General features: G+C 41.7%; 1 protein-coding gene across 1 annotated transcript in view; it reads right to left on the reverse strand.

The window, feature by feature from the left end:
• mipepa (mitochondrial intermediate peptidase a) overlaps window positions 1-27,744 on the reverse strand; it is a 131,907-nt gene that overhangs the window by 7,674 nt on the left and 96,489 nt on the right. Inside the window, exons 17-18 of the mRNA XM_078222145.1 lie at window positions 22,112-22,233; window positions 18,183-18,256 (exon numbers count right to left, since the gene is read on the reverse strand). Coding sequence (XP_078078271.1) covers window positions 18,183-18,256; window positions 22,112-22,233 — 196 coding nt within the window. The remainder of the gene's footprint in view (window positions 1-18,182; window positions 18,257-22,111; window positions 22,234-27,744) is intronic.

The following is a 27,744-nucleotide window of genomic DNA, read 5'->3' on the forward strand; positions in this document are numbered from 1 at the left end:
AAGAATAAGTCCCAAATACTGGTCCATTAGAAAGATAAAGAAATTATCTGGATGCCATGGCTTACATTCTTCCTCAAATGAACACCCTGCAAATCTGTTCAATCATCTCATTGTGGAAAGTTACAAGTGTGAAGTTTTATAAGATGGTTATGTTTTAAATTGTCTCCTTTAATTCAAGGTACTGTAGTGGAGAGGGACATTTATTCTTCTACTTGTTTTGTCTGGCAATAGGCCCATGTGACCTAGCTGTCATTGAACAGGGGCCCAGCTCAAGCACTATTGAAAGTAAGGTGCCACTTTTTAACACCTGGAGGCAGAGGAAAAAGCAGCTGACCTTACCGTTGCCAGACTTACTGACTCAGAGACCCTGGATCGAGAAAGTGTATCCGAGAGAGAAAGATAAATAGGAAAACAGCAGCTCCTGTGAGTAGCAGAGGAAAAAAAAATCTGTTTTCCGTTAACCACTAGGCAATGTGATGGGAGTGGATTCTTTGGTTGAAGAGATGCGATTTAAGGATACTGGAAAATTTGCCCTGACATGGAACGGAGGAGGAGTCACAGGAGCGGATTTTGCTGGTGAAAGTCAGTGAGGGATTCTCAAAAAACTGAGGGAAATTACTTCTGATGAATAATGGACGTTATGACACAGTCAGAGGGGAGAAGCAAGCCTGTTTGAAGATGAGAGCAACTTTGGACTGGTTCCTGTAAAGGCTGCAATTCTGTGTAACGTATAAATGCCACGTGTTAGCAAAAAGGATATATTTCCTGTAGTTTAGTACATTAGTTGCCTACTAAGTAATATTTGGTCAATGTTGCTTTTAGTGTGCTTGTTCCAGAAAGTTTTAGAACATGAAATCATTTGAATCGGCCAATGGGAATTCAAAATATTTTTTAGTTATCATTCTCTAAGGGGATCGTTAAAGGGACCTTGTGTAGATGAATGTCACATTTATTTAGATACCAATAGTCAGTATATTTTCTAAGTAATTTATTATACATGAAGCTCTTTGAAATGTTTCTGGGAGATGTGTTAAATTAACACAAGCTTTTCTTACTTTGAATGCAGATGAGGGATTTTTACAAATTGCTTCAGGATGAAAAAAAACAGTTGATTGGCGGCTTAGATAGGATGGACGTAGGGAAGTTGTTTCCATTAACAGGGGAGACTAGGACGCAGGGGCACAGCCTTAGAATAAAAGGGAGTCACTTTAGAACAGAGATGAGGAGAAATTTCTTCAGCCAGAGAGTGGTGGGTCTGTGGAATTCATTGCCACAGAGGGCTGTGGAGGCCGAGACGTTGAGCGTCTTCAAGACAGAAATTGATAAATTCTTGATTTCTCGAGGAATTAAGGGCTATGGGGAGAGAGCGGGTAAATGGAGTTGAAATCAACCATGATTGAATGGTGGAGTGGACTCGATGGGCCGAATGGCCTTACTTCCGCTCCTATGTCTTATGGTCTTATGGACTTGGTGATTCATCCCCAGTTCGGAGCAAAGCTGGAAAAGCCATTTAACAGCCGAAAAACAACATAGCTCCTGGAGAAGATGGAACCTCTGCTGAAATTCTAAAACATGGCAGAGATATACTCCTAGCACAGCTACACAACCTAACATCTCTCATCTGGGAAGAGTGCTTGCTGGGGAATCTTAGTGACGCTGTGATCATGACTATATTCAAGAAAGGAGACAAGTATGATTGTGGTTACTACAGAAGAGTCTCCCTGACTTCTTCCAGAATCACAGAGCTGCTTTCACCCATCGAGATGCACCACAGACATGATCTTCACTGCATGACAAATTCAAGAAAAATGCAAGGGACAGCACCACATGGCCTTTCCTGGCCTCAAAAAGCCTTTGACTGTGAAATCCTGTGTGTGGTGGGGGTGGGGGAAGCATCCTCCTCAAGTTTGGCTGCCTTCAAAAATTTGTCACCATTTCCACCTACTCCACAATGACCGACAAGCTGTGATCCTCACCAGCCGAATGCATCTCTGTGAAAACTGGGGTCAAACAAGGCTGTGTCATTGCACAAAATCTCCTCTTCATTTTTTCTCACTGCAGTACTGCACTTCACCCCCAGCAAATTACCCACAGCGGTGAACAGATGGGAAATTCTTCAACATATGCCGCCTTCAACCAAAACCAAAACCACTCCAATCTCAATCACAGATCTTCAGTGCATGCACTCAGTCAGAAACTGAGCTCCAGGTTCTTATTGACTCCTTCTCTGGAGCATATGCTAAAATGACCTTTCACTAAAAACCAAGGAAACTAAGGTCCTCTTTTACACAGCTTCTGCAGCAAAACACCTCTCCCACCAATTAAAGTCAACAGTGACATACGGTAAACGTGGACAATTTTTGTATTTGGGAGCCTCCTCTTGGTGGAGGCAGACATAGACAAAAATATTTATCATCAGTCTTTGGCTGAATGAGAAAAAGAGTATTTGAGGATCAGGATCTCAAACCAGAGACTAAGGTTATGGTTTACCTGGCAGCAATAATCTCCATGCTCCTATATGCTTTGGACACTTGAGCAACTTACAGCATGCACCTTTGCAAGATCCTCTAAATTTGGTGTCAAGAAGGATAGTCCAACAGCAGTGTCCTCTAATGCCAACATGCCCAGCACTGAAGTGCTAATGACTCAAAATCAGCTTTGAGGGTGGGACATGAAGTTCACATGCCTGATAGCAGGCCCTTGAAGTAGTTCCTCTACTCGGAACTCTTGGATACTTCCAAGAGGACAGTGGAAACACTTCAGCGATGCTCTCAAAGCATCCCTGAAGAGGTCAAACATACGAGTCAACTCATGGGAGATCATGGCTTGCAACACAAAAACATAAGAAAAAGGATCATGAGTAGACCATATGGTTCGATCAAGCAGACGCAGCATGGATTCATGAAGGGAAAGTCGTGTTTGATGAATTTACTGGATTTTTATGAAGATGTGACTAGTGTGGTTGACAGAGGGGAACCGGTGGATGTGGTGTTTTTAGATTTCCAGAAGGCATTCGATAAGGTGCCTCACAAAAGGTTGCTGCAGAAGATTGGGGTACACGGAGTTGGGGGTAAGGTGTTGGCGTGGATTGGCTATCTAACAGGAAGCAGAGAGTTGGAATAAATGAGTGCTTTTCTGGTTGGCAGTTGGTGACCAGTGGCGTGCCACAGGGATCGGTGCTGGGGCCTCAACTGTTTACCATTTACATAGATGATCTGGAGGAGGGGACTGAGTGTAGGGTATCAAAGTTTGCTGATGACACGAAGATAAGTGGGAAAGCGAATTGCGTGGAGGACGCGGAAAGTCTGCAGAGAGATTTGGATAGGCTGAGCGAGTGGGCGAGGATCTGGCAGATGGAATATAACGTTGGCAAACGTGGGGTTATCCACTTTGGAAGAAATAATAGTAAATTGGAATATTATTTAAATGGAGAAAAATTACATCATGCTACTGTGCAGAGGGACCTGGGGGTCCTTGTGCACGAATCGCAAAAACTCAGTCTGCAGATGATCAAGAAGGCGAATGGAATGTTGGCCTTTATCGCGAGGGGGATAGAATATAAAAGCAGGGAGGTCTTGCTGCAACTATACAAGGCACTGGTGAAGCCGCAACTGGAGTACTGTTTGCAGTTTTGGTCCCCTTATTTGCGAAAGGATATATTGGCCTTGGAGGGAGTGCAGAGAAGGTTCACCAGGTTGATACCGGAGATGAGGGGTGTAGCTTATGAGGAGAGATTAAACAGATTGGGTCTGTACTCGTTGGAGTTTAGAAGGCTGAGGGGTGATCTTATAGAGACATATAAGATAATGAAGGGGCTGGATAGGGTAGAGATAGAGAGATTCTTTCCACTTAGAAGGGAAACCAGAACTAGAGGGCACAGCCTCAAAATAAGTGGGGGCCGGTTCAGAACAGAGTTGAGGGGGAACTTCTTCTCTCAGAGGGTAGTGAATCTCTGGAATTCTCTGCCCATTGAAATGGTGGAGGTTACCTCGTTGAATATGTTTAAATCACGGGTAGATAGATTTCTGATTGATAAGGGAATTAAGGGTTATGGGGAGCAGGCGGGTAAATGGAACTGATTCGCTTCAGATCAGCCATGATCTTGTTGAATGGCGGGGCAGGCTCGAGGGGCTAGATGGCCTACTCCTGCTCCTATTTCTTATGTTCTTATATGGCCCATTGAGCCTGATTCACTGCCATTCAATACAATCATGGCTGATCTTTGGCTTCAACTCCATTTTCCCACTCACTCCCCACAACCCTTAATCCCCTGCAAGACCAAAAATCTGTCTATCCCAGCCTTAAATGTATTCAACGCTGGAGCATCCACAACCCTCTTGGGTAAAGAATTCCAAAGATTTCCAACCCTTTGAGTGAAGTATTTTCTCATCTTCTCAGTCCTAAATAATTGGCCTTTTATCCTGAGATGTGCCCCCAAGTTTTAGACTCCCCATCCGGCAGAAACAATCTTTCAGCATTTACACTATCAAACCACATAGAATTTTGTAGATTTCAATTTGATCGCCTCCCATTCTTCTAAACTCCAGAGAATACAAACCCAATTTACTTAGCCTTTCATCATAGGACAACACCCATGTCCCAGGGACCAATCTAGTGAACTCTCACTCTACCGTCTCCAATGCATAAATTTCTTAAATATGGAGACTTAAACTGCACATAGTATTCCAGATGTGGTCTTAAGGTAACCTTGTGCAACTGTAACTTCTTTATTCTTGTACTCCAAACTCCTTGCAATAAAGTTCAACATGCCATTTGCCTTCCTAATTGCTTGCTGCACCTAACTTTCGGCTTTCTTTATACAAGCATATCAAATTCTCTTTGAACATCAACACTTATAAGTTTCACACCTTTTAAAAATATTCTGCTTTTCTATTCTTATGACCAAAGTGAACAGCCAAAATGGAGAAGGCTCAGTTGGGACGATGCCAAAAATATTGAGAGACTTTGTCGGGAACATGCAGAGGTAAGGGGGTCAAGGTGTCAAAGGGAACACACAAAAATCCCAACAACTCATCTATCCAACCTTTCTAGCACTACCTGTCCCACATGCAGCAGTCTCCAAACTGCATATTGGACTTGTCAGCCATCTCAGAACCCATCAAACGAGAATGGAATCAAGTCATCCTCAATCCCAAGGTTCTGCCTAAGAAGAAGTCCCCATGTCAGCTTTTTAAAAAGTCATGCAAGATTTTGAGGCCTGATCAAAGGTCTACTGCCATGTGGTGAATTTTACAAGAAAATTTAAAGGTATAATTTTTGTAAGTGTATTGTTTCGCAGGAACAATTAGATATAAAATTATTGGCCTTATGCTTGACCATTCCTTTGAATATAATTAATAAATTGAAAACTACTGTGGTGAACATCATATAAAGCCAGTTAAATTTGAGCAGGATGCAATTTTTTGAAATAACTTATTTTAGTCCAGGTTTTTTCCATGGGACCCATGGTAAACATTTTAAAAACTATTATAAATAACAATGCTACTAATCTGCATTAATATTTCACAAATCTAGCAGTAAAACTTGCATAATAGATTATAACAAAACTGAACTTAACCCAGCTGATTAAGTGGATAAACATGTATCAAATTTTCAAAAGTTAAAAGTTCAAAGTTAAAAATTATGCCCAGTGAAGCCATGCAATTATTAGAGATGGAAGATTGTTGCCATAGCAGCTGATTGTGAATGCTGCCATATTCCACTTAGTTGCTCTTGGCAACTAAGATCACTGATCTAAGTAGATAATGACAAATGATCCAAGGGTCAAGAAATGGGTCACCTTCCACTCTAAACCTGAAACTCTCACTGTAAATTTCCTTGGGCAATTGATAAGGTCACACTTATTTATTTATGAAGCCTTAGATTTTGTTCATTATGGCTTGAAAGCTATACTTTATGGAGAGTTATAGTAACAGAATAGAAATAGAATTCAACAATTGTAAACATTAGTTTTACAACAAAACCAAGCTTTTCTGTTTTAGCATTAGGGATTTGAAATTGCAATGGTCCTTCTGCACAATTGGCAAGGGCTGTAAATCGGCAAATCTCAGGCAACTCAGATCCTGTCCCAAATTGTGGCGATGATAAAGTAGACAGGCCAGTCCAATCCGCCAACAGAAAACACAGCAGCTCAAAATCACTTCACTAAAGTGGCGATTTCTGAAGTGCAAACTAAAACTTCCAAAAAATCTTCAAAAATTAAGCAAAACTATAGATAATAATTACTTGCTAAAATTTCCTTTTAAGGTGCTGAGGATGCATAAGGTGGGGGAGGGAGATGCTTCTCTGGGTCCTTCACATGACTCACAAAAGCCCTCAATGTTGCTGACTCTTACATGCCCCTCAAGGGCAATTAGGGATGGGCAATAAATGCTGGTCCAGTCAGTGAAGTCCACTTCCCATTAAAGAATTTAAGAAAACATTTTGCAATTCCTGACGTAGACCAGGAACTCCTCTCAGGCATGTTGCCTTTATGAGGTGAGGAGGTACAGGTAGAAATGTCAACCCCCTCAGGTTGTCTGAGAGTGTCCAGAAATGGTACACTGATGTAGTGTCTGGAAGATCTTTATGTTGTAAATCTCCCACCTGAGTGCAGGCCCATTGCTCCATTACCAACCCAAGAGAAAATTTCACCACTGTGATGTCACCACTGCACTACTTATCCCTGCTTAGACATGACTGGAAACTAGATCAACTGATGAAAGAAATGGGGAATGAACAAGAGAATGGACAGTAGATAGGAGACTGAGGGAAGGAAAGCATGATGTGAGCTGTGGGTGGGAATGAGATAATGGCAAAACAGGGGGAGAGAGAGTGGCAACAGACCAAGGGTCAGAGGAGAGTGAGACAGGCGACTTGGGTGCAAGGGAGAGAGTTGGGGCATAGGGTCAGGTGCCTGGGGGATGAGAGGAAAACTGGGAAACAGAAGTTGTGGGATGGGGCGGGGGGAGGGTTCAAGGTTGCCTTGAGAATAGATGTCAATGGGTGGGAATTAGGAGAGAGGAAGAAAGAGTGACAAGAACTGGGGGTTCAGTGGAGAGATGGAGACAGGGGAAAGTAACAGATCACAATATCTTGTGAGGCTTTCCAAAGGCTGGCAAGTATTTTGATTTCCTCTTCTGCTATTCCCCTTTAATTGACACTATCCTTTAAAATATGACTTGTTTTAATTATTCCACTTCCAGCAATAATGTGCTCCTAATGGGTGTCCAAATTTGCACCTGATGCGATGTCCTAGGAAAATTGATTGTAAACAGTACATTTCAATTTGAACCATAAAATAAGTTACATCTTGTGTGTTAATTCATCTGTCACTCAGCGTGTCTAAAAACTGGAATGTAATTACAAACAAACAAATATAATGCTGTTTTTTTGCCAAATCAGCAGAACTCAAATCCCAGATTATATTGAATGCATACTATGCCCCAGTGAGGCCACCTGCAGCACTGCATATAGCTTTGAGGCTACAAAATAAAGGAGGCCATCCACAACCCCATAAGCACTGCTGTGAATAATAATGAGGCTAATCATAAAGAACTGAGAAGTACAACTTGATAAGCTAGGGCTATTCTTGAAAAAAGAAATCTCTGGGAGAATTTTATAGATAGAATTTGAATCCATATTTCCTCATGCATTAGGGCAGTTCAACTAGAGGTCACAGATTCAGGATTGTTCAGGGCCAATTTACAATAGACATCAGAGAGGAATTAGAACCACACAAGTGTTATAGCACAGAAGGAGGTAGTTGGCCCATTGTACCCATGTTGGCTCTTTGTTAAGAGCAATTCTAAAGTAATCTGTTGCTCTGCTCTCTCCCTATAACTATATAATTTTCCTCTAATCCAATTTAACTAACTTATCTCCATCTAATATTTGAAAATAACCATTTCTCCAAGTTATGCTAAAGGTGTAAATATTGTCCAGTCACAATAATTAAATGACCCTGATAACACATTGTGCATTACATAATGACAAGCTCATTGGGTGGAATTTTCCCCATTGAGACTGTGCAGTGGCAGGTGGCTCCAGCAGTGCCTATCCTGCTGACCAGAATAGCAGGATCCTGTGCCAGGTTCAATGCTTGGAACTCATTAATTATGCAGAGGTCAGTTCCCCCCGGACTCTCCTGGTGGGCCGGTAGCTGATTCATCCGCCCACCCTCAACTGATGGGTTTGAAGGTCCCAGCATCATATTTAAATACTAGTGCAGCACACTCATATCAAGCTCTGCAACCCACCTGTCTTCACCAGACCCTTCAACATGTCCAGAATCCAGCGGTAAAAGGTTAGCAGCCTCAAGGCAGCAGCAGCACCGGTTTTCAGCATGTTTTGGGGAGTGCGGGCCCAACAGCACGTCCTCTACCCAAGGCATAGCTCAAAGAAGCACACAACCTCACCAATCTGGCCTGGAAGGCCACTTCCCAGGTGGTCAGCGAAACTGTCACCCACCCATGAAGTGTCATCCAGTGCAGGAGGCAGATGAACGATATCATCCACTTTGCCAGGATAAGTCCTCTCTCAGTTCTGTCCACCAACAAATTCTCAGCATGGAATCATGCACTCAAACGGCTAATCTCTTCACGGATCTCACACATCTATCAACACTCACTCTCTCAACAATTCTGTCACATCACCACCATCCCATCTGTCTTGTTGCTCCAATTCCAATCTCCTTCTGGATAAGGCACACCACACACAGAGGACATGCATATCATCCAACTGCTGTTCCATCCCCTCTCATCACATCTTTCTTTTGTGTCCATACAGACTAAACTTGTGAACAAGTGTGAGCAAACCCAGTTGGAGGGGAGGGACGGCAGAGGTCATCAGTCTCACCAGGATCGAGGAGGCTGCTGCAGAGCTTGCTAGCAAGGACAATGATCGCTCCTGTGGTAATGCAGAGCTTGGCCTCCTGTAACAACCAAGTGCAGATCTCAGCTCCATCACTTCACCCAATTCCGCAATTCAAAGTGAATAGAAAATACTCTGAATTAGCTTCAGCTCAAAACTGTCCTTTTGTCTTTTGCAGGTAGCAGCAGATCATAGCCAGCTAGCAAGCCCAGCAGCTCTCTGAGCTCCGGAAGCCAAGTTGGAGGATGAGGTGGCTCAGGAAGAACCGTCACAGAATTCACCTGCACCCTCAACAAGCTCAGAGACACACATATCGGTGGGATGTAGTTCTAGGTTAGACTTGGTGTCACTTTCTGAAGAACACCTAACAGACATATCCCTGTAACAGTCGGAGGCAGGGACAGCACAGGTCTCTGGCACTCAGAAGGCTGCTGGAGAACTGCCACTTGCTCAGTCTCATGCATATGATAAGCCTCTGGAAGCAGCTGCAGACTCACTGGTGGAGATGCAAAACAAGGCAGAGGAACATCAGACAGAGCTTTGACAGTCACTCGTCAGAGTAGAGCACACGATGGAGGAGTTCCTCTGCGTTCTTTCTGCTGCCATGACTCCAACATGCGAGTATCTCGAGGCCACCATGGGAAGGTTGGTAACCACCATGGAGACCTTGCTCCAGCAGGTCCTACCGGATTTGTGCTTGATCATGCCCCCCATGGCCACACACTCTGGAGAGCAGTATCAGGATGTAGGCCACATGGGGACAAAGCACCTTGACCTCCTTCCAGATGCCCCATCTCCTCAGGATCATGCTGGGGCTCTTTATCACCCACAGGGAGGGCAGCCTGCACTCGGGACACCCCAAGTGCGTGCAGCCGTTCAGAGTCCTCTCTGCTTGTGTCTACATCAACTCCAACAGCACAAGCTATCAAGGGTGCTTCTGCCCACGAGCTGGCCAGCATTGATTGCCCATTCCTAGTCGCCCGAGGGCAGTTGAGAATCAACCACATTGCTGTGGCTCTGGAGTCCCTTGTAGGCCAGTCTAGGTAAGGACAGCAGACTTCCTTCACTAAAGGGTATTAGTGAACCTGATGGGCTCTTCCAACAATCGACAATGGTTTCATGGTCATCAGTAGATTCTTAATTCCAGATTTACTTAATTGAATTCAAATTCCACTCTGCCAGTTTCAAACCCAGGTCTCCAGAACATTAGCTGAGTTTCTGGATTAGGAGTCTAATAGTAATATCATTAGGCCATCGCCTCCACTCTATTCAGACCTCTCATGACTTTGAAAAGCTCTATCAAATCTCCTCTCAACCTTCCCTTTGTCATGGGAAACAGTCCAACTTCTCCAATCTATGTAACTGAAATTTCTCATCCCTAGGACGATTCTTGTGAATATGTCTTTCCTAAAGTATGGCTCCCGGCAGTGGACATAATAACCCTACTGAGGTCAAACCAGTATTCTATTCAAGTTAAATGCAACATCCTTGCTATTATACTCTATGTCCTTTCTAATAAAGCTTTGATTGCTGTAACCTTTATGAATTGCTCTTTCAACCTATTGTGCCGCCTTCAATGATTTATGCACAGGTCCCTCTGTTGCTGCACCCGCTTTAAAATTGTATTCCTTATTTTATTTTGTCTACGCTCTTCTTTCCAAAATGAATCACTTCACACTTGTTTGCATAAAATCTCATCTGCCACTTGACCTCCCATTCCACCCTTTTACGTATTTTTGAAGTTCTACACTACCCTCCTCACAGTTCACAATTCTCCCATGTTTTGTATTATCTGCAAATTTTGAAATTGTGCCCTCTCAACAAGGTCTAGGTCAGTAATATGCATCAGGAAAAGCAAGGCTCTGAACACCAACCCCTAGGGAACCCCATTACAAACATTCCTCCAGTCCATTAGCCACTACTCTTGTTTTCTATCACTCTGCCAATCTAATACATGAAGGTCAGCAGCTTGCCTCCAGCAGAACTGGCAGTGATGGGGAAGCACCACAGTGAAGCACCCAAATGAAAAACAAGCCACTGTAGATACAGAAGGGCCCTCAGAGGTGATTACTAGATGTAGAAGCCAGAGCGCTGTGCTGTTCATATGTCTATCAGATGTTTGACACTTTTTACGGTCGGTGCAGCTTGGACTCGAGATGTGAGCATTTTGAATATATTCGGTATTTGCCTCATAAGCTGGGTAGAGGTCACCTCCATTCTCCTGGCTGGGAAAAGCTTGCAAGGCCTCAGTTGAATCACCACCTCATTATCAGGGCCTCCCTAGCACTCATTCGCTGCTGACCCTCATGTGGCTCGTCACGTACGCCCTCATGTTTCTCCTCCAAATCACTGCTGGACTCATCATTTGAGAATGCCTTGCACTCCTTCTTGTGCTCCCCTGTAAGTTCCTCTCCCCTTTGCATTCTGCCGCACATAGCGAACCGCAATGACTAAGATACACAAGTCTGTGTGAATTTAAAGGCATCATCTGATCAGTCGACACAGCAAAATCTCATTTTGAGCAGACCGATGCTTCTTTCTATGGTCTCTTTGGAAGGGGCATGGCTCAATTGCATCTTTCTTCTAACTCAGAGGGGAGTATCCGATGGGAGTCAATAGCTACTTCCCTAAGGGATATCCTAGTCTCCTGTAAACCGGCCATCTCATTGAGGAGGGGATGCAAACAACCATGGCATCATGGCCCACTCTGAGAACTTTGCATTCACCTGCAGGATGCACTATGATCACCGCATATAATCTGTATGTCCAAGGGGTGAAAACCTCTCCAATTCATGAAAGCCCCTGACTGGCCTGTGGGTGCTTTACTGCCTCATATGTGCAATTGCTGGCCCCTTATGTTTAAGGAAAGTCTAAAACAGCCCCAAATCTCTCATTCCCACAGCCTGGCTTTTGTCATCAGTGGTGAACTTAATCTACTTGTCCACTCTCCTAAACAAGTGTCCATCACTCATTTAATACATTGATGGGCTGAAGATTGCAAGATGCTGCAGAGATCCCCTGCTGATCCTTGAAAGGATCTCAAGACATAGAGATTTAGGGCCATCATGACCTTCAGTGCCATAAGCATTAGATGACTATCCAAGCAGTTGGGACTGATCTTCCCAGCAATCAACACTGCAGATGGATGTCACCACCTCCCTGGAGAGCTGAAGCCTTCTACAACACTGACACTCTAATGGAAGGTTGCCTGTATAGCTTTCCTTCAGGGTAATGTCAATTCCTTGGGTATACCAGCACATGTTCCCTTCACTGGTCTTTTGACCCTTCAACATCACCATAGAATGCATGTAACTGGCAGGGTGGATCCTGCTGCCCTGGGACAGCAGCCTTCCTCTTCCCACTCCTTCTTCACAGGAAAAACCTTAATCAGTTTGGACTGCTACCATTGCATTCTTTTGCTGCAGCCTGTGCCTTTGATGTTGACCCCTAACCTGCCTTAGATCCCTCTGGACTACTCTGTCGTGATTCCTGGCTGTCTGTGCAATCACCATTACATTGTACCGGTTGAGAAAATAGCAACAAACTGGCAATTAAATTGCCACAACAAACTAATAATTGGCACCTGATTTTCCCCCCCACTCGTCTTCCCTGATATTTCATTCAGGCACAATGAGGTTAGGAACCTGAGCTGACATAACCTGCTGACTGGAAGGTTGAGCCGCTCGCTGGCCAAAAGCAAAATTCTGTCCAGGTCTCTGAAGTGGGGCTTGAACCCACAACCTCCCAACTCAGATGAATGTGCTACCATTGGACACTGTTGATAGCTGTACTCCAATGAAGTAGAAGCAAAGATCTAATAAATCAACTTCAATCTATATACTACTTGCGTTTATATCACTACAAAGTAAACAGTTAACACAAAAGTCACAAATAGTTTCAAGACAGACTTGGCAAATACAGCTTAAAAAAAGAGACCAAGACATCTTATCTTGGATTCTGACTTACAACCTTAAGAAAGTCTTAAAATGATCAGTGCTTTTCAGATGAATATATCCAAAAGGCTACAATTCGTCCGCAAATTTCAAAATTAAAGTTCCCCGAACAAACAATTAATGACATTTTAGTGCCTGTGTTTACTTAAGAGAATGCTGTAGTCAGAGACACAACCTTAATATTGCAGACATTGCAACAATAGCATCCTAATAAAACAGCATATGATCCAATTTTTCACAAGAAACATAACAAATCTGCTGGGACAAAAATAATAAATTTGCATCTAGGTGGTGTCTGTTATACCTCAATATATCATGCTTGAAAATGTGGGTCACACCTGATCGCTTCTAATATCATGTACATAAAGCACCAATAATCTCAAATAAAACATGCAGAAACTCACGAGAAACTCACAAACAAGTTACAAACTGGAACAAAACTACCCATTAATAACACCAGAGAAGAACAAAATCTACCAATAAAGCAAGATCAGTTAGAAAAACTTTGCCAGTAAAGCAACAAGCACATATCAAATCACAAAATAATTTAAAATTACTTGGCTATCATCTTGCTAATAAACAGAGATCAAGATATAAAAACTTTTCCATCATGTTAAACACCCAAGTAAATGCATCAGATCATTAAATCTAACAATGAAGTTCTCCCATTTGTCTGAAATTGCTCACACGTTTTCATTTAGAGTCTGAAGAGGCTTGGGGCACTGCCTTGCTTATGTGCTAATGGTTCAGCCAAGCAGTCAACTCCAAGAAGGAACCATTATCAATATGCAAATCACCTTGACAGACTACACCTCCCAAAATGCAATTAAAATATATTATTGCATTGGACTGGAAGGAAAATGTTACAAATAGAAAGCTGTGGCAATAAATATTTTGGCTTAATTACAGCTTACCAATTAGAAATCACGTTTCCTCTTTGCTAGTTGTATTATTGATATCACAGATCTCAGAACAACAGTATTTATAATTCAGTTTGCAACGTTAGTCTTGTAAGGATTTACTCGAGGATCAGTGGTTTGAATTTTAAAATCCTGTATCTTTGGCAGTTCTCAGATTGTGTATCACAAGCTAATGGATTCAAGTTCCACTCCAAAGACTTGAGCACAAAAATCTAAACCGGTGCAGAACTGAGGAAGTGGTGCACTGTTGCAAGCGCCACCTTACAGATCAAACATTTAAACAAGGCCCCATATCATCTAAGGTCAATGTAAGATTCCCAAGGCACTACTTGAAAGAAGGGCAGTCTTGTCCAATTGTTACTCCTTCACTGACATCGCGAAAACAGATGATCTGATTATCACATTGCTGCTTGGGGGTTTGCGGTGTGGAAAGTGGCTGCCAGGTCTCTTACATTACAACAGTGTCTAACTTAAATGGTATTTCTTTGGATGTGAGGTAATTTTGAATGTCTCGAGGTCATGAAGGCATATATAAATAGAACATAGAACAGTACAGCACAGTACAGGCCCTTCAGCCCACGATGTTGTGCCGAACCTTTTCCGAAACCAAGATCAAGCTATCCCACTCCCTATCATTCTAGTGTGCTCCATGTGCCTATCCAATAACCGCTTGAAATTTCCTAAAGTGTCCGACTCCACTATCACAGCAGGCAGTCCATTCCACACCCCAACCACTCTCCGAGTAAAGAACCTACCTTGTACATCCCTCCTATATCTTCCACCACGAACCTTATAGTTATGCCCCCGAGTAACAGCTACATCCACCCGAGGAAATAGTCTCTGAACGTCCACTCTATCTATCCCCCTCATCATCTTATAAACCTCTATTAAGTCGCCTCTCAACCTCCTCCGCTCTAAAAAAGAAAAGCCCTAGCTCCCTCAACCTTTCCTCATAAGACCTACCCTCCAAACCAGGCAGCATCCTGGTAAATCTCCTTTGCACTCTTTCCAGTGCTTCCACATCCTTCTTATAGTGAGGTGACCAGAACTGCACACAATATACCAACTGTGGTCTCACCAAGGTCCTGTACAGTTGCAGCATAACCCCACGGCTCTTAAACTCAAACCCCCTGTTAATAAACGCTAACACACGATAGGCCTTCTTCACGGCTCTATCCACTTGAGTGGCAACCTTCAGAGATCTGTAGAAGTCTTTCTTGCTTGCTTTATTCCTAATTCCTTCCCCATCCCATGGCGCTCCTCTCTCCAAACTGACACCAGTTATGCTCAATTCGCCATCAGCTTGCTGTGCTCTAACCCCACTCATTCCCTTGTTTCCATTGTTCACTTCACCTATATTTTCCTCTTCAGTGCTTCACTCCACAAGACTGGAATGACACCGTACTAAAATGTCCCAACTGCACACTATTAAATAATGTAATTAAAGCAACCAACAACTACTTAAATATATAGCACTCAAAAAGCAAAGAACAGTACAGCACAAGAACAGACCCTTCGGCCCACCAAGTCTGTGCCGACACAGATGCCTCGCTAATCCAAATATTTTCTTGCCTCTATGGGGTCCATATCCCTCTATTCATGTATCTAACCAGATGCCCCTTGAATGGTGTTTAGAATCTGCTTCCATCTCCTTCAGCGCGTTCCAGGCACTCACTACCCTGTGTGTGTGAAAAACTTGCCCCTTACATATTTTTAAACTTTCCTCCTCTCACTTTCAACCTACGCCCCCGAGTAATTGACCCTTCGACCTTGGGAAAAAGACTCTGACTATCCACTGTATCCAAGCCTGTCATAATCTTGTAAACCTTTATCAGGTCCCCCCCATATCCTCCGACGTGCCAATGAAAATAATCAAAGTTTGTTCAACTTTTCTTCATAGTCCATATCCTACAAACCAGGCAACATCCTGGTAAATCTCTTTATCATAGAAACCCTACAGTACAGAAAGAGGCCATTCGGCCCATCGAGTCTGCACCGACCACAATCCCACCCAGGCCCTACCCCCATATCCCTACATATTTTACCCGCTAATCCCTCTAATCTACGTATCCCAGGACACTAAGGGGCAATTTTAGCATGGCCAATCAACCTAACCCGCACATCTTTGGACTGTGGGAGGAAACCGGAGCACCCAGAAGAAACCCACGCAGACACGAGGAGAATGTGCAAACTCTACACAGATAGTGACCCAAGCCGGGAATTGAACCCAGGTCCCTGGAGCTGTGAAGCAGCAGTGCTAATCACTGTGCTACCATGCCGCCCTTTCCAATGCATCTACATCCTTCCGGAGTGTGGTGACCAGAAGTGTACGCAATACTCCAAATGCGGCCTAACTAAAGTCTTATACAACTACAACATGATTTTTCAATTCCTATACTCAACATCCCAACCAATGAAGGCCAGCATGCCATATGCTTTCTTGACCACCTGAGTTGCCACCTTCAGGGAACTGTGAATCTGCACACTTAGGTCCCTCTATATGCTAATATTTCTAAGGGTTCTACCATTTACTGTAGACTTTCCTTCTGCAGTAGATCTTCCAAATCGCATCACCTCCCATTTGTCTGGCTTAAATTCCACCTTAGTAAGAAGTCCAACAAGATTCCACCTGCCATCTTTTGGCCCAGGTCTCCAGCCAATTTATATCCTGCTGTTTCCTCTGACTCCTCCTATCTGCTACTCCCCCAATTTTTGTATCATCTGCAAATTTACTAATCAGACCACCTACATTTTCCTCCAAATCATTATAATATATATATATATTACAAACAGAGGCCCCAGCACTGATCTTTGTGGAACACTGCTTGTCACAGACCTCCAGTTAAAAAAGTACCCTTCCACTGCTACTCTCTGCTTTCTATGCCCAAGCCAGTTTTGTATCCATCTTACCAGCTCACCTTGGATGCCATATGTCTTCACCTTCTGTGTCAACCTGCCATGAGGAACCTTATCAAAGGTTTTACTAAAGTCCACGTATACAACATCCACTGCCCTGCCCTGGTCAATTTTTCTTGTCACTTCCTCAAAGAATTAAATCAAGTTTGTGAGACATGACCTCCCCTTCACAAAACCACAATGCCTATCGCTAATAAGCCTATTCCCTTCCAGATGTGAATATATCCTGTCCCTAAAAATCTTCTCCAATAATTTCTCCACCACTGATATAAGGCTTACACGCCTGTAATTTCCCAGATTATCTCTTCTGCCCTTCTTAAACAGAGGAACAATGTTAGCTACTCTCCAATCCTCTGCTACCTCACCCATGGCTAAAGAGGATACAAAGATTTTGGCCAAGGCCTCAGCAATTTCTTCCTCTTTCAGAATTATGGGATGGACCCTATCTGGCCCTTATCCACCCTAATGTTTTTCAAAACTTCCAATACCTCCTCCCTTTTTATCTCAACATGTCCTAGAATGTCAACATCCTCCTTTCTACACTCACCATCCATCACATCCTTCTCCTTTATGAATACTGATGCAAAGTACTCGTTAAGGACATCACCCACCTCATCTGGCTCCACACATAAATTCCCTCCACTTTCCTTGAGTGGACCTACCCTTTCCTTAGCTACCCTCTTATATACGCATAAAAAGCCTTGGGATTCTCCCTACCCCTGCCTGCCAAGAACATTTCATGGCCCCTCTTCGCCCTCCTAAGTCCTTGTTTAAACTCATACAGCTAACAATCAAACTATACTGCCATGAATTAGAACCCTGTTCCAGCCTTTGTGGGAGTTCAGAAGAACTGCATTGTTTGTTTAGCTAAGACCTCTACATTGAATCAAAACCATTCTTGTATTAATAAAAACTGCCATAGAATGCGCACAACAATTCCCTCATAAAACAGTTATGCGGCAGTCCATAATTTGATGGCTCTACTTTCGAGTACTTGTAGCTAGTATTTTTTTTATTGAACCTGACCTAACATCAGTAATATATGTTATAGTGAAGTCTAATAGACCAAATAGGCCAAAATTCCAATATGTTACAATGCTATAAAAATGTTATCAGCACAAACATTTGAACAGAAGTTAAAATGGAGAACATTACACATTCTGAACTGGTTTTTTCAATAAACAGAAGCACAAACAGTTCACAAAGTCTTCAAATTCAAATGCTATATTACATTTGAAGCAGTATCAGAGTCTTTGCTGGCAACAAGATCCACCCAACGTTCAGCCTTCCTGTACAGGTCAGCAAAGCTACCTCCACCAAATTGTTTATGAAACGTTTTCTGACATCAGATGAGGTCCCCGGCCAGGAAATTAATTCTGAATGGGCCTTTCCCCAACTGTGCATGCTCCTTTCTCCTTTCATAAAAGCTACCCTACAATATACACAAAGGCGAGCAGCCTGGATATATATTTTAATACAACATTTTGGAGTAAAAGCAAAATTAAAAATCAATTTATTTTACCTTCAACCATGAACATTGGTACTTTTCCACCACCATGTGCCAGCATCTCTCTGCGATAGCGCTCTCCCACAGCCCTGAGGAGAGAGGTAACGTTAAACCACATGCACTTTTACCTTGCTCTTGATCAGCATTTCCAGAGCAGAGTGGATCTAATTTAAAATGCTGTAGCATCAGCTTTAAAATGATACATTTACCATATTATAGGAAAGTGCTGAGACAAATTAGCCGTTCTTGGCTCATTTCTTTTAGCCTGAAAGTAGCGAGCATTACCTCGTCAAATTTATGTTTACAAATGACATCAGTGTGTCTATTGTTTCATCTAAACGCCAAAAAAATGTATTTACCCCTCTCTCTGGAAAAAGGAATAACTTCCATGTCACATGGGTTGATAAGCTATGGGCCTTGGGCCTGTATATCAGGAAATGTATATCACCATCCAATAATACAACTGATACTTAGCACCCATTACATGGCTGCTGCAATGGAGGGAAGCAGGGAGATTTTAAATATTTTCCTCTGGGTATTCCTGACCTGATGTGGAGATGCCGGCATTGGACTGGGGTGAACACAGTAAGTCGTCTCACAACACCAAGTTAAAGTCCAACAGATTGTGAGACTTCTCACTGTATTCCTGACCTTCCATTAAGAATATTTAGCTAACATGCAGCTGGACTGTTGGATCTTAAATAACACCAATTTGTATTTATATAGCACCCTTAAGATAATAAAACATCCTAAGGCTCTTCACAACAGTTTTATGAAGCAAAATTTAGTACCAGGTCACAGAGATATTCGGATAGATGAGGAAAGATAGGCAAAAAGGCAAATATTCCAGTGCTTAGGACATTCATAGCTGAACACACAGCCACCAATGGTAATCTGCTAGACCGTGTCCTTCTCCCCCATATCTCAAAAGGTTCATTTGACCTCTTCGTAGCCATTGGTGCTCTTCCAGTTTTGAAAGCCCTGCCAACCAAGCACTCTTTAAATGTGACAGCACAACGTACTGGGAGCTATATTTAAATGAGATTGCCATGCAAGATCAGCTCAGTTAAGTGCAATTTTAGCCAACGGTTGATTCCTCTGCACAAGAAACAATACTTTTCAGTGTATCCCAATACATGTGACAATAAATCAAATCAAATCAAATGCTGGTTAATAACATTTCAAAAAATTGAAGTGAAATACCCAAAGTATTGTTTCTTGTGTGCTATAGAGTACACAGAGGAGAAAGAAAGGTGGTTGCAGAATATAGTGTTGCAGTCACAGATAGGGTGTAGAGAATGATCATCTAATGGTAGGTCCATTCAAAAGCCTGATGACAGCAGGGAAGAAGCTGTTCACGAGTCGGTTGGTATGTGATCTCAGACTTTTGTAGCACATGCAATGCTGTTGTCCAAGCAATATTTATGGTAAGGCGGCAAGCAATGACAAAACTGCTATTGAATAATTTTGGTGTTAATAACCACTATATTATGCAATGGTGTGATAAGAATTGGTTTGCTCATTTATCAAGACTGAGACACCTACCAACAAAATCTTTTGAACTTATTAAATAAGTAATTCAAATACCTAGACAAAATAAACTTAAATTATGAACAAATAACAAGAACTAGCCAATTGATTAACCTACAGATTTTGCTTATGGTAGACGTCTCTGGTTTATATTTGCATCTTCAGAACAATAAAATGCCATCAGAGTAAATGTTCACCCTCATGCAGAGGCATTTCACCTTCATCCACAAAACATCTCCTTTCCCCACTACCCAGGAAGGACAAAGAAAGTCGAGAACTATCGCCAATCCAGGAATCTCCTAGGAAAAGGTTTTTTTGCTTGCATACTTGAACATAATGGCCTAGGTTTTCCAATCACAACTAAAGTCATAAATCATTCAGCACAGGAGACCATTTAACTCTTTTAAGCAACTATTCAATGAGTCAATTTTATTAGGTTACAATCAGCACTACAGTAAGAAAATATTGGCCAATGTTGGGAAATTGCATAAAAATTTGCTGTTTACACAATAGTTGTAAAACCCATAACCCGGTTTAAATATGAATTTTCCAATGTAGCCACTCAATTTAATCTAATTGACTAAAGAATTGGGACAATTAGCTGAGCATAGAAATGGAATAAAACAAAGATCTATGCATGCCTTCGATACAGCAGAACTTTTACTCTCTCCCACATTGCTTGGCATCTATTCATTTAATTATTTCTGTCTGTTTTTCTTCCCTCTCTGTAAAATGCCTCAGGACATTTCTACATTCAACATAATATGCACATACAAGCTATTATTGTCTAAAAATGAGCACCATGGAATAGATTAGATGGGTTTACTGAGTTTGTGGGGGGTCACTCAACTGAATTGCCGGTCTTAAGAGCCCTGCAATGGAGGAATTATTAAAGAGGGCTAGACATTAGTCCACAATGATAGGAGCATTCAGAAGGAATTGCAGGACCTCTCTTAAGCTATACTTGCACAGTACAGATTAATTGCAGCTCATCCTCGCAACCAAAGGGCCACATGATCTGAACGGGTTGGTAAAAGGGAAAGAATAAATAATAAATACACAAGAGCTTTTTGAAAGTTAAAGAATTATTTTCACAGATGTGGCCATCATTAACTGGGCCAACATTTATTGCCGAGTCCCAAATGCCCTTGGGAAGGTGGTGCCACTTCTTAAACCACTGAAGTGCATGTGGTGTAGGTACTTCCATAGTGCTATTAGGAAGGGAATTCCAGGAATTTGATCCAGCAACTGTGAAGGAACAACAACATAGTTCCAAGTCAAGATGATGCGAGGCTTGGAGGGAGACTTACAGGTGGTGGCATATACCAGTTGCAATGATGCTACTCCTCCAAGAGATAATGTCACTTGCACAGCAAAGCTATTAAAACATCCTTGAAATGCTAAGCGTGCAACAATATAAATTAAAACTCACTTGTGCTACAAATTCAAAACATATTTTTGGTTGATCTATAAGGTTTAAACACATTTTGCTCTTAAAAACACATGTCAGTAACTACACCATGTAAAATGAGGCTCAAAGACCCTAAAATACAGCCAGTTTGTTTAAGTCAGGCCTGTAAAAGTGGCAGCCAGGCTTCAAGCTTAACTTCTGCCTGACAATTAATTGTCAGAATATGAAGAAATTAAAAAAAGACACCACCAGGTATGTTTTATTGTACACTTAAAACGTCATCAGGCATTTAAATCAATCAATCAAATCCAATTTATATACATTTCTTTAAGAAAATTTCTTTAAATAAAAGCTCTTGTGCATTTATTATTTATTCTTTCCCTTTTACCAACCCGTTCAGATCATGTGGCCCTTTGGTTGCGAGGACGAGTGGCAATTAATCTATACTGTGCAAGGATAGCTTAAGAGAGGTCCTGAAATTCCTTCTGAATGTTTGTGAGGGTAATTTCTGCACTTTCTAGTTCTGCACTCAGTCTAAGTTTTAAAAATTCTGCTTACACACCACATTTTCCATCCAAGTCAACGTTTTAAAAACTTCAAATTATATCTTTATTCTTTAATGAAACCAGCTTAACGCATAGTCATGTCGCACAAAAGGAGGCCATTTGGACCATGTGTCATCTCTTTGAAAGAGGTATACAATTAGTCTCTCTTCCCTCCTCTTTGCCCATAGCCCTGCATTTTTCATCTTTTCATGTAAATATCTAATTCCCTTTGATAGTGACGATTGGATCTGCTTGTACCAACTTTTCAGGCAGTGCATTCCAGATCATAATTTATCTTAACAATCCCAAACGCCCCCTCGATTTCTTTTTGTCAATTATTTTCAATCTGCATCCCTTGTTACTGCGTTCCAAAAGTCTCTCTTCATAATACAGAACACAAAGTCCCATTTCTTTGTGATTGATTGATCACAATTATTTTCACGTTCTCATTTTCTAACCTGTTAAGTGGATCCTTCATGAAACATTGCTTCCAAACCATGGAGGCTACGGCTCTCGACATTAGGTAGGAATAATACTTGGCACCATATCCAACAAGGTGGCTAAAACGGAGCTGCCATGCCTAAAAATAAAACAAAACTGTTAGTCTTTGCCCATATTTCCAGAATTTGAAAATATTTTGTGATGCAAACTAATATTTCAGACTAAACCTTTTTCGTCACAGTGCAAGAATGATATTGTAGCCATTGAAAAGATACGGAAGAAAGCTACAAGAATGATTTGAGGGGATGGAGGGATTGGATTATTAGGAATGAGAGGAGATATGATTGATGGCTGCAGGATTCTAAAAGCACAAGATACCCTAACAAGTTATTTCACTTCATCTAGCACAACAGAACCAGAGGTCATGGCCTTTGCTCGAAATGGGATAAATTCAAAATTAATCTGTGGAAGCAATATTTTTGTGAGTGAATAGACTATCTATTATCCCTTGGGAATGGGGGGAAGCAGATAGTATTGATGAATTCAAATGCAATTTAGATACATTTCTTTAAGAAAATAACACTTCTGGATACAGGATATGTTTGTGAAAAATTACAGGTATAGCATGCTTGGGATATCAGGTGACTTTGGATCTATGGTTTCCAAAATCTTCAGGGATGTTCCTTATGTGAAAGTGAATTAGAACATTGTCTTGATTAATCTAGAAATTCCTGTGTTCCTAAGCAGAGAACACTTGTCAAGATGTCTCTTTTCTTCCTTAAAAATAATAGGCAGTATTTTAACATTCAAACAGTAATGATTATTTTACTGATCATCGCTAACATTGCTGATATAATTCTAAACAAGAATAAAAACTACTTTAAATTGAATGTCGTTCGGAAATAGAGATAGCTTAAGTAATTAATTGTATTATGCACGCTAGGAATAAGATACAACTTTAAGTTTAAGCTTAATTTGTGTTTCTGTATTTGTGCGATAAATGTTAAAACTTAAGTTCAGCTTCATGTTAAACACAGGTGCCAACAAGTCTCTGACTTCTAATTTCACTTTAAACTTTGCCTGCATTGTAATCAAGGGTTTAAAAGCAATTGCAATTAGTTTTAAAAAAACTAAGCTGTTACTTAAAAACCAGAAGCTCACATTGAAAAGCAGAAGCATTTATGATTCTGTCTGAAACCTGGAAACTGAGAAGCAAGAAGCTTTCCACAGGAGCTGCCAATACAAGCAGGACAATACCAGATGCAGAAAGCAAGTCCCAGAAGCTAAAGAATAGAAAGTTCCAGAAACTAGGGAAACTAAAAGGGGAAAGTCCCAGGAAGACTAAAGAACAAAGAGCTAGAATGTGAATGAGATACAGTGGGTGTGGACCATGAGGCCTTGCCTCCTGCCTCAGGCATCATGTCATGAGAAAGTTAATTGAGCGCGGACGGAGGCTACTTGAGTTCTGCTGCGATCATAAAGTCTGTTTAACACCTTCTTAGAGGACGAATCATGCCTAAGATGTCCTGGAGATATCCATGCTCCTAACATTAGCACCAGCTAGATCTGATCATCATCAGGTGTCACTCACTGAACAACATTCTCAATACACACATCTACCACAATGCTGACTGTGATGCAGATCACTCCCTGTGCAAAAGGGTTAGGACACAACACTTAGAAATCTTTTCATTCAAAGCAGAAATGTACACGGGACGCAAGAACAGAAAAAATGCTGACTGGTTCGAAACCAACACGTGGGTTTCCTCCGGGTGCTCCGGTTTCCTCCCACAGTCCAAAGATGTGCGGGTTAGGTTGATTGGCTATGCTAAAATTGCCCCTTAGTGTCCTGAGATGCGTAGGTTAGAGGGATTAGTGGGTAAAATATGTAGGGATATGGGGGTAGGGCCTGGGTGGGATTGTGGTCGGTGCAGACTCGATGGGTCGAATGGCCTCTTTCTGTACTGTAGGGTTTCTATGATTCTAACACCACTGATGGAACTTGTCATTGAAGCCAAGTGGGTCGCTCTCAGTAATTACAAGAGAGAACTGAGCAAGAAGACTCTGAATGCTCAAACCACTCGAAGTAAGGTCCAACAAACCGCTAGGCAGTGCATATGACTACAGGTTACAATTTTACCAGAATATCCAGATGTCCTATGACACTGGGAATACGAGGGGCTTGCATGAAGGAATCTAAAAGGCAATGGGTCCACCAGCTAAGAGAATAGTTCAATTGAAAATGAACGAAGAGGATTTCATCAGTGACTGCAATAACAGTTGGAGAGATGGCTAGATTACTATCTTGAGTTGTACTCTAGGGAGAACAAGCAAGCTCTAGACACTATAGAAAGCCTGTGTGTCACGGAAGAGCTGGATATCAAACTCACAGTGGAGGAACTTAGCAAAGCTATTGACTCACTTGCTACGGGCAAAGCTCTAGGTGCTGATGACATACTGCCTGAACTCATCAAGCATGGGAAACCAGCACCCCTGCCAAACTTCTCTTTTTACCTGAAGCAGTAGGCAGTTCCCTAGGATATGTGTGATGCAAATATTATGGCTCTGTACAAGAACAAGGGTGATCACAGTGATTGACAATTATCGAAGCATTTTCCTACTAAGCATCATGAGAAAAGTATTTACCCCTGATGCCAGAGTCAGGTTGCAGATCCTGGCTCAACGCATCAAACTCAAACCCTAGTGTGCTTTCACTACTGGAAGGTCTACAATTAACATGATCTTCTCAATCTGACAGCAGCAAGAGAAATGCCGTGATCAAAGGAGACGACTATACATTGTCCTCATTGATCTAAAAAAGATATTGGACCACAAATGCAGAGACGGACTATTTATATTGCTGGAGAAAGTTGACTGTCTACTGATGCTGCTTAATGTCATCTCCTCTATATGCGTGTTGATGGTCACGTGCTGTTTTGAATCTTCCTCTAGTAGGATATGCCTGGCTCATGTCCAGTTTTGAAAACGTCTTGCCTCCTGCAAAAGTTGAAAACAAATCTTCCACCCTAGGTAATGGATAAGCATCTAACTTTGAAACCTAGTTAATGGTGAGCCTGTAGTCACTACATACATGCATCATTTTTAAGGACAGGAGCGATTGGTCCTTTCGACCTTTTTGCTTGCAACCTCTTTCTTCATTTGATGCAGCACCCTTGCCTGGACACCAACATTAGCCTTCTGAATATCTTTAGCATTACTGGCAGATATTTCCACGCCCTGCAAAATTTCTATAGCCTTCTTAAAAGTCAATGAGTGCGGCTTCTCCCAACAACGAATGCTGAATGCAGGCCTCGTTAATGTTGCAGACCAGTCAATCTCTGAATGTACTTTCTAAAACTGCTCTGAAATCACAGTGTTCTGAAAGCTGGCATAATTCTGCCACAAAGTTAGTTACCAATTGACCTGCTTTTTGAAAATGGCTATGAAATTTGAATCTTTGAACAATCACCAAGGACTTTATGGTGATTCTGGACCAGTGTAACGAAATTTGCCAATGAAATCTTTCCTGGCTTCTGTAGCATGGCATCAACTGATAAATCTTCACTCTGCACACACTCAAGAGAATAGAGCATTGCTTCACTGCATCTTCTATTCAATTTGCTAAAAACGAAATGCTGCAACCTCTGCATGTATTGAGCCCAGTCCATGCTTCTCTCATTGAACTCACCAACCATCCCAAACATAGCTATGGTGCTGCTCGTGTTCCCACGCTGAACATCGAAAAACTTCGTTTTTTTTTGCCATTTTCTCGTCACCAAAAAGATGTGGTAACTTGAGACCACAAATAAAGCAGCCGAATGTGTTATTTAGAAGCAGGAAATACTTTATATAAATAATGAAGTTTAACAATAACTCAGCAGAACCGTAATAACCATGAAAAAAGGAGCACTAGTAGAAGACGTCTTGCTTACAGAGCATCCTAATGCAGATTGTAAAACCGTCAAAGTCAGCACATGCTCAGAATCTTTAACAGATGCCAGTAAAACAACATAGTAGAAAAGACTCGTACTCAAAATGACACTATATATATCTGTTACTTGGATATTGGAATACAGAGTAAAATTTTTAAATTTCCCAATGATACTAAACTTGAAGCTGTGGTAAGCAGTGAGGATACCAGTTGACTACAACAGGATGTGATAGGCTGGCAGAATGGGTAAGCAAGTGACAGATGGAATCCAATACAAAGAAGTACGGGGTGATGCATTTTGGCAGAGGGAAAAGGAGATGCAATACAGATTGAATGATACGGTTCTAAAGAGTTTTCAGGGATGGAGTGCCTGAGGATTAATGTCAATTAATCTTTGAGGGTGGCAGGACATTTTGAGAGTAACTGGCAATGCATTTGGGATCTTGGGCTTCATAAATAGAGGTATTGAGTACAAAAGCTGCGAAGTTATGCTGAACCTTTATTAAGATCGTGTTAGGCCACAGCTAGACTATTGCAATTAACTGCTGGTAACACTTTGTGAAGGTCCTAGACACGACGTAGAGGAAATTTACCTCAATGGCTCCAGGGATGAGGAAAAGCTGGATTATTCCCCTTGCAGCATTGGAGATTGAGGGTAGATTTAATAGAAGTGTACAAGATTATGCCAGATTTAGACAAGGTAGACAAGAAAACAGTGATGAACATGTGGAACAGTTTATCAATTAGCAAAGATGGAACAGAAATCTCTGACGAGGCTTAAAAATGGATTAGGCAAATACTTGTCAGCTAGTAAGGTTCAGGGTTACTGATTTAGAAATGAATCAAAGAAATCTTGTGGGAAGTTAAATGAAGGCGAAATGGATCGCTCAACTCTTGCCTCAATCCACTATTGAACATTGCACTACGATATTCATTGTGCCTTGGGCAAAATTTATGGATGAAGAAAATCAAAATTCTTTCATCAAAGTGAGTTAAAAATAGTCACAGCCATCTAAATATTCTGTGATTTGTACTTGATAATCTGCATATTTCATACTCAAAGGATTATAGATGCAATGAAGATCAGTCACACTTGGCATGCATCACTTTAGTAGCACATGGAGGATAATCAGCTAACTAATGGGAAGAAGTGGGTTCTTCAACATTTCTAAAGCATTTTTAAATGTCCTCAACCAAAAGTATCTCACACTCAACCTTGCCTAAATGCTGGTGTCCAGCCAATTTATTTCAATTGTTCAATTGACAATAATTGTTCAAGTGACAATAAGAAGCAGCTGAGTGCACTGTACCCAATAAAGGTAATGTGCCCCATCAATCTCCTAAATCGAGTGCTGAAGGCAGCATTTGGCTGTGCATGACACCAGGAAGCCTTAGTAAAACTTGATGTCAATGGGAGTCAATGAGAAACCATCCAATGACTGAGCCATACTTGACAGAAAGGGAAATGCTGTGTTTGTTGGAAGCCAAGCATCACAACCATAGGAATCCCTTACACCACGTACTTGGACCAACTAACTTCAGCTGCTTCACCAATAACATTCTCTCCATTTTAAGTTCAGAAACAGAATTGACCACTCTCAATTTTTTGCTGATCAGTTTCATTCACAACTTTTCAAATCATAAATCAGTCCATACCAATTGTCAGAGAGGAGGTTTGATGAGGACTTATCTGTTGAGGTAGTATGGGCGGAGATTAGA

The sequence above is a fragment of the Mustelus asterias genome, chromosome 10 (genome assembly GCF_964213995.1).
Source record: "Mustelus asterias chromosome 10, sMusAst1.hap1.1, whole genome shotgun sequence".
Lineage (NCBI taxonomy): Eukaryota > Metazoa > Chordata > Chondrichthyes > Carcharhiniformes > Triakidae > Mustelus > Mustelus asterias.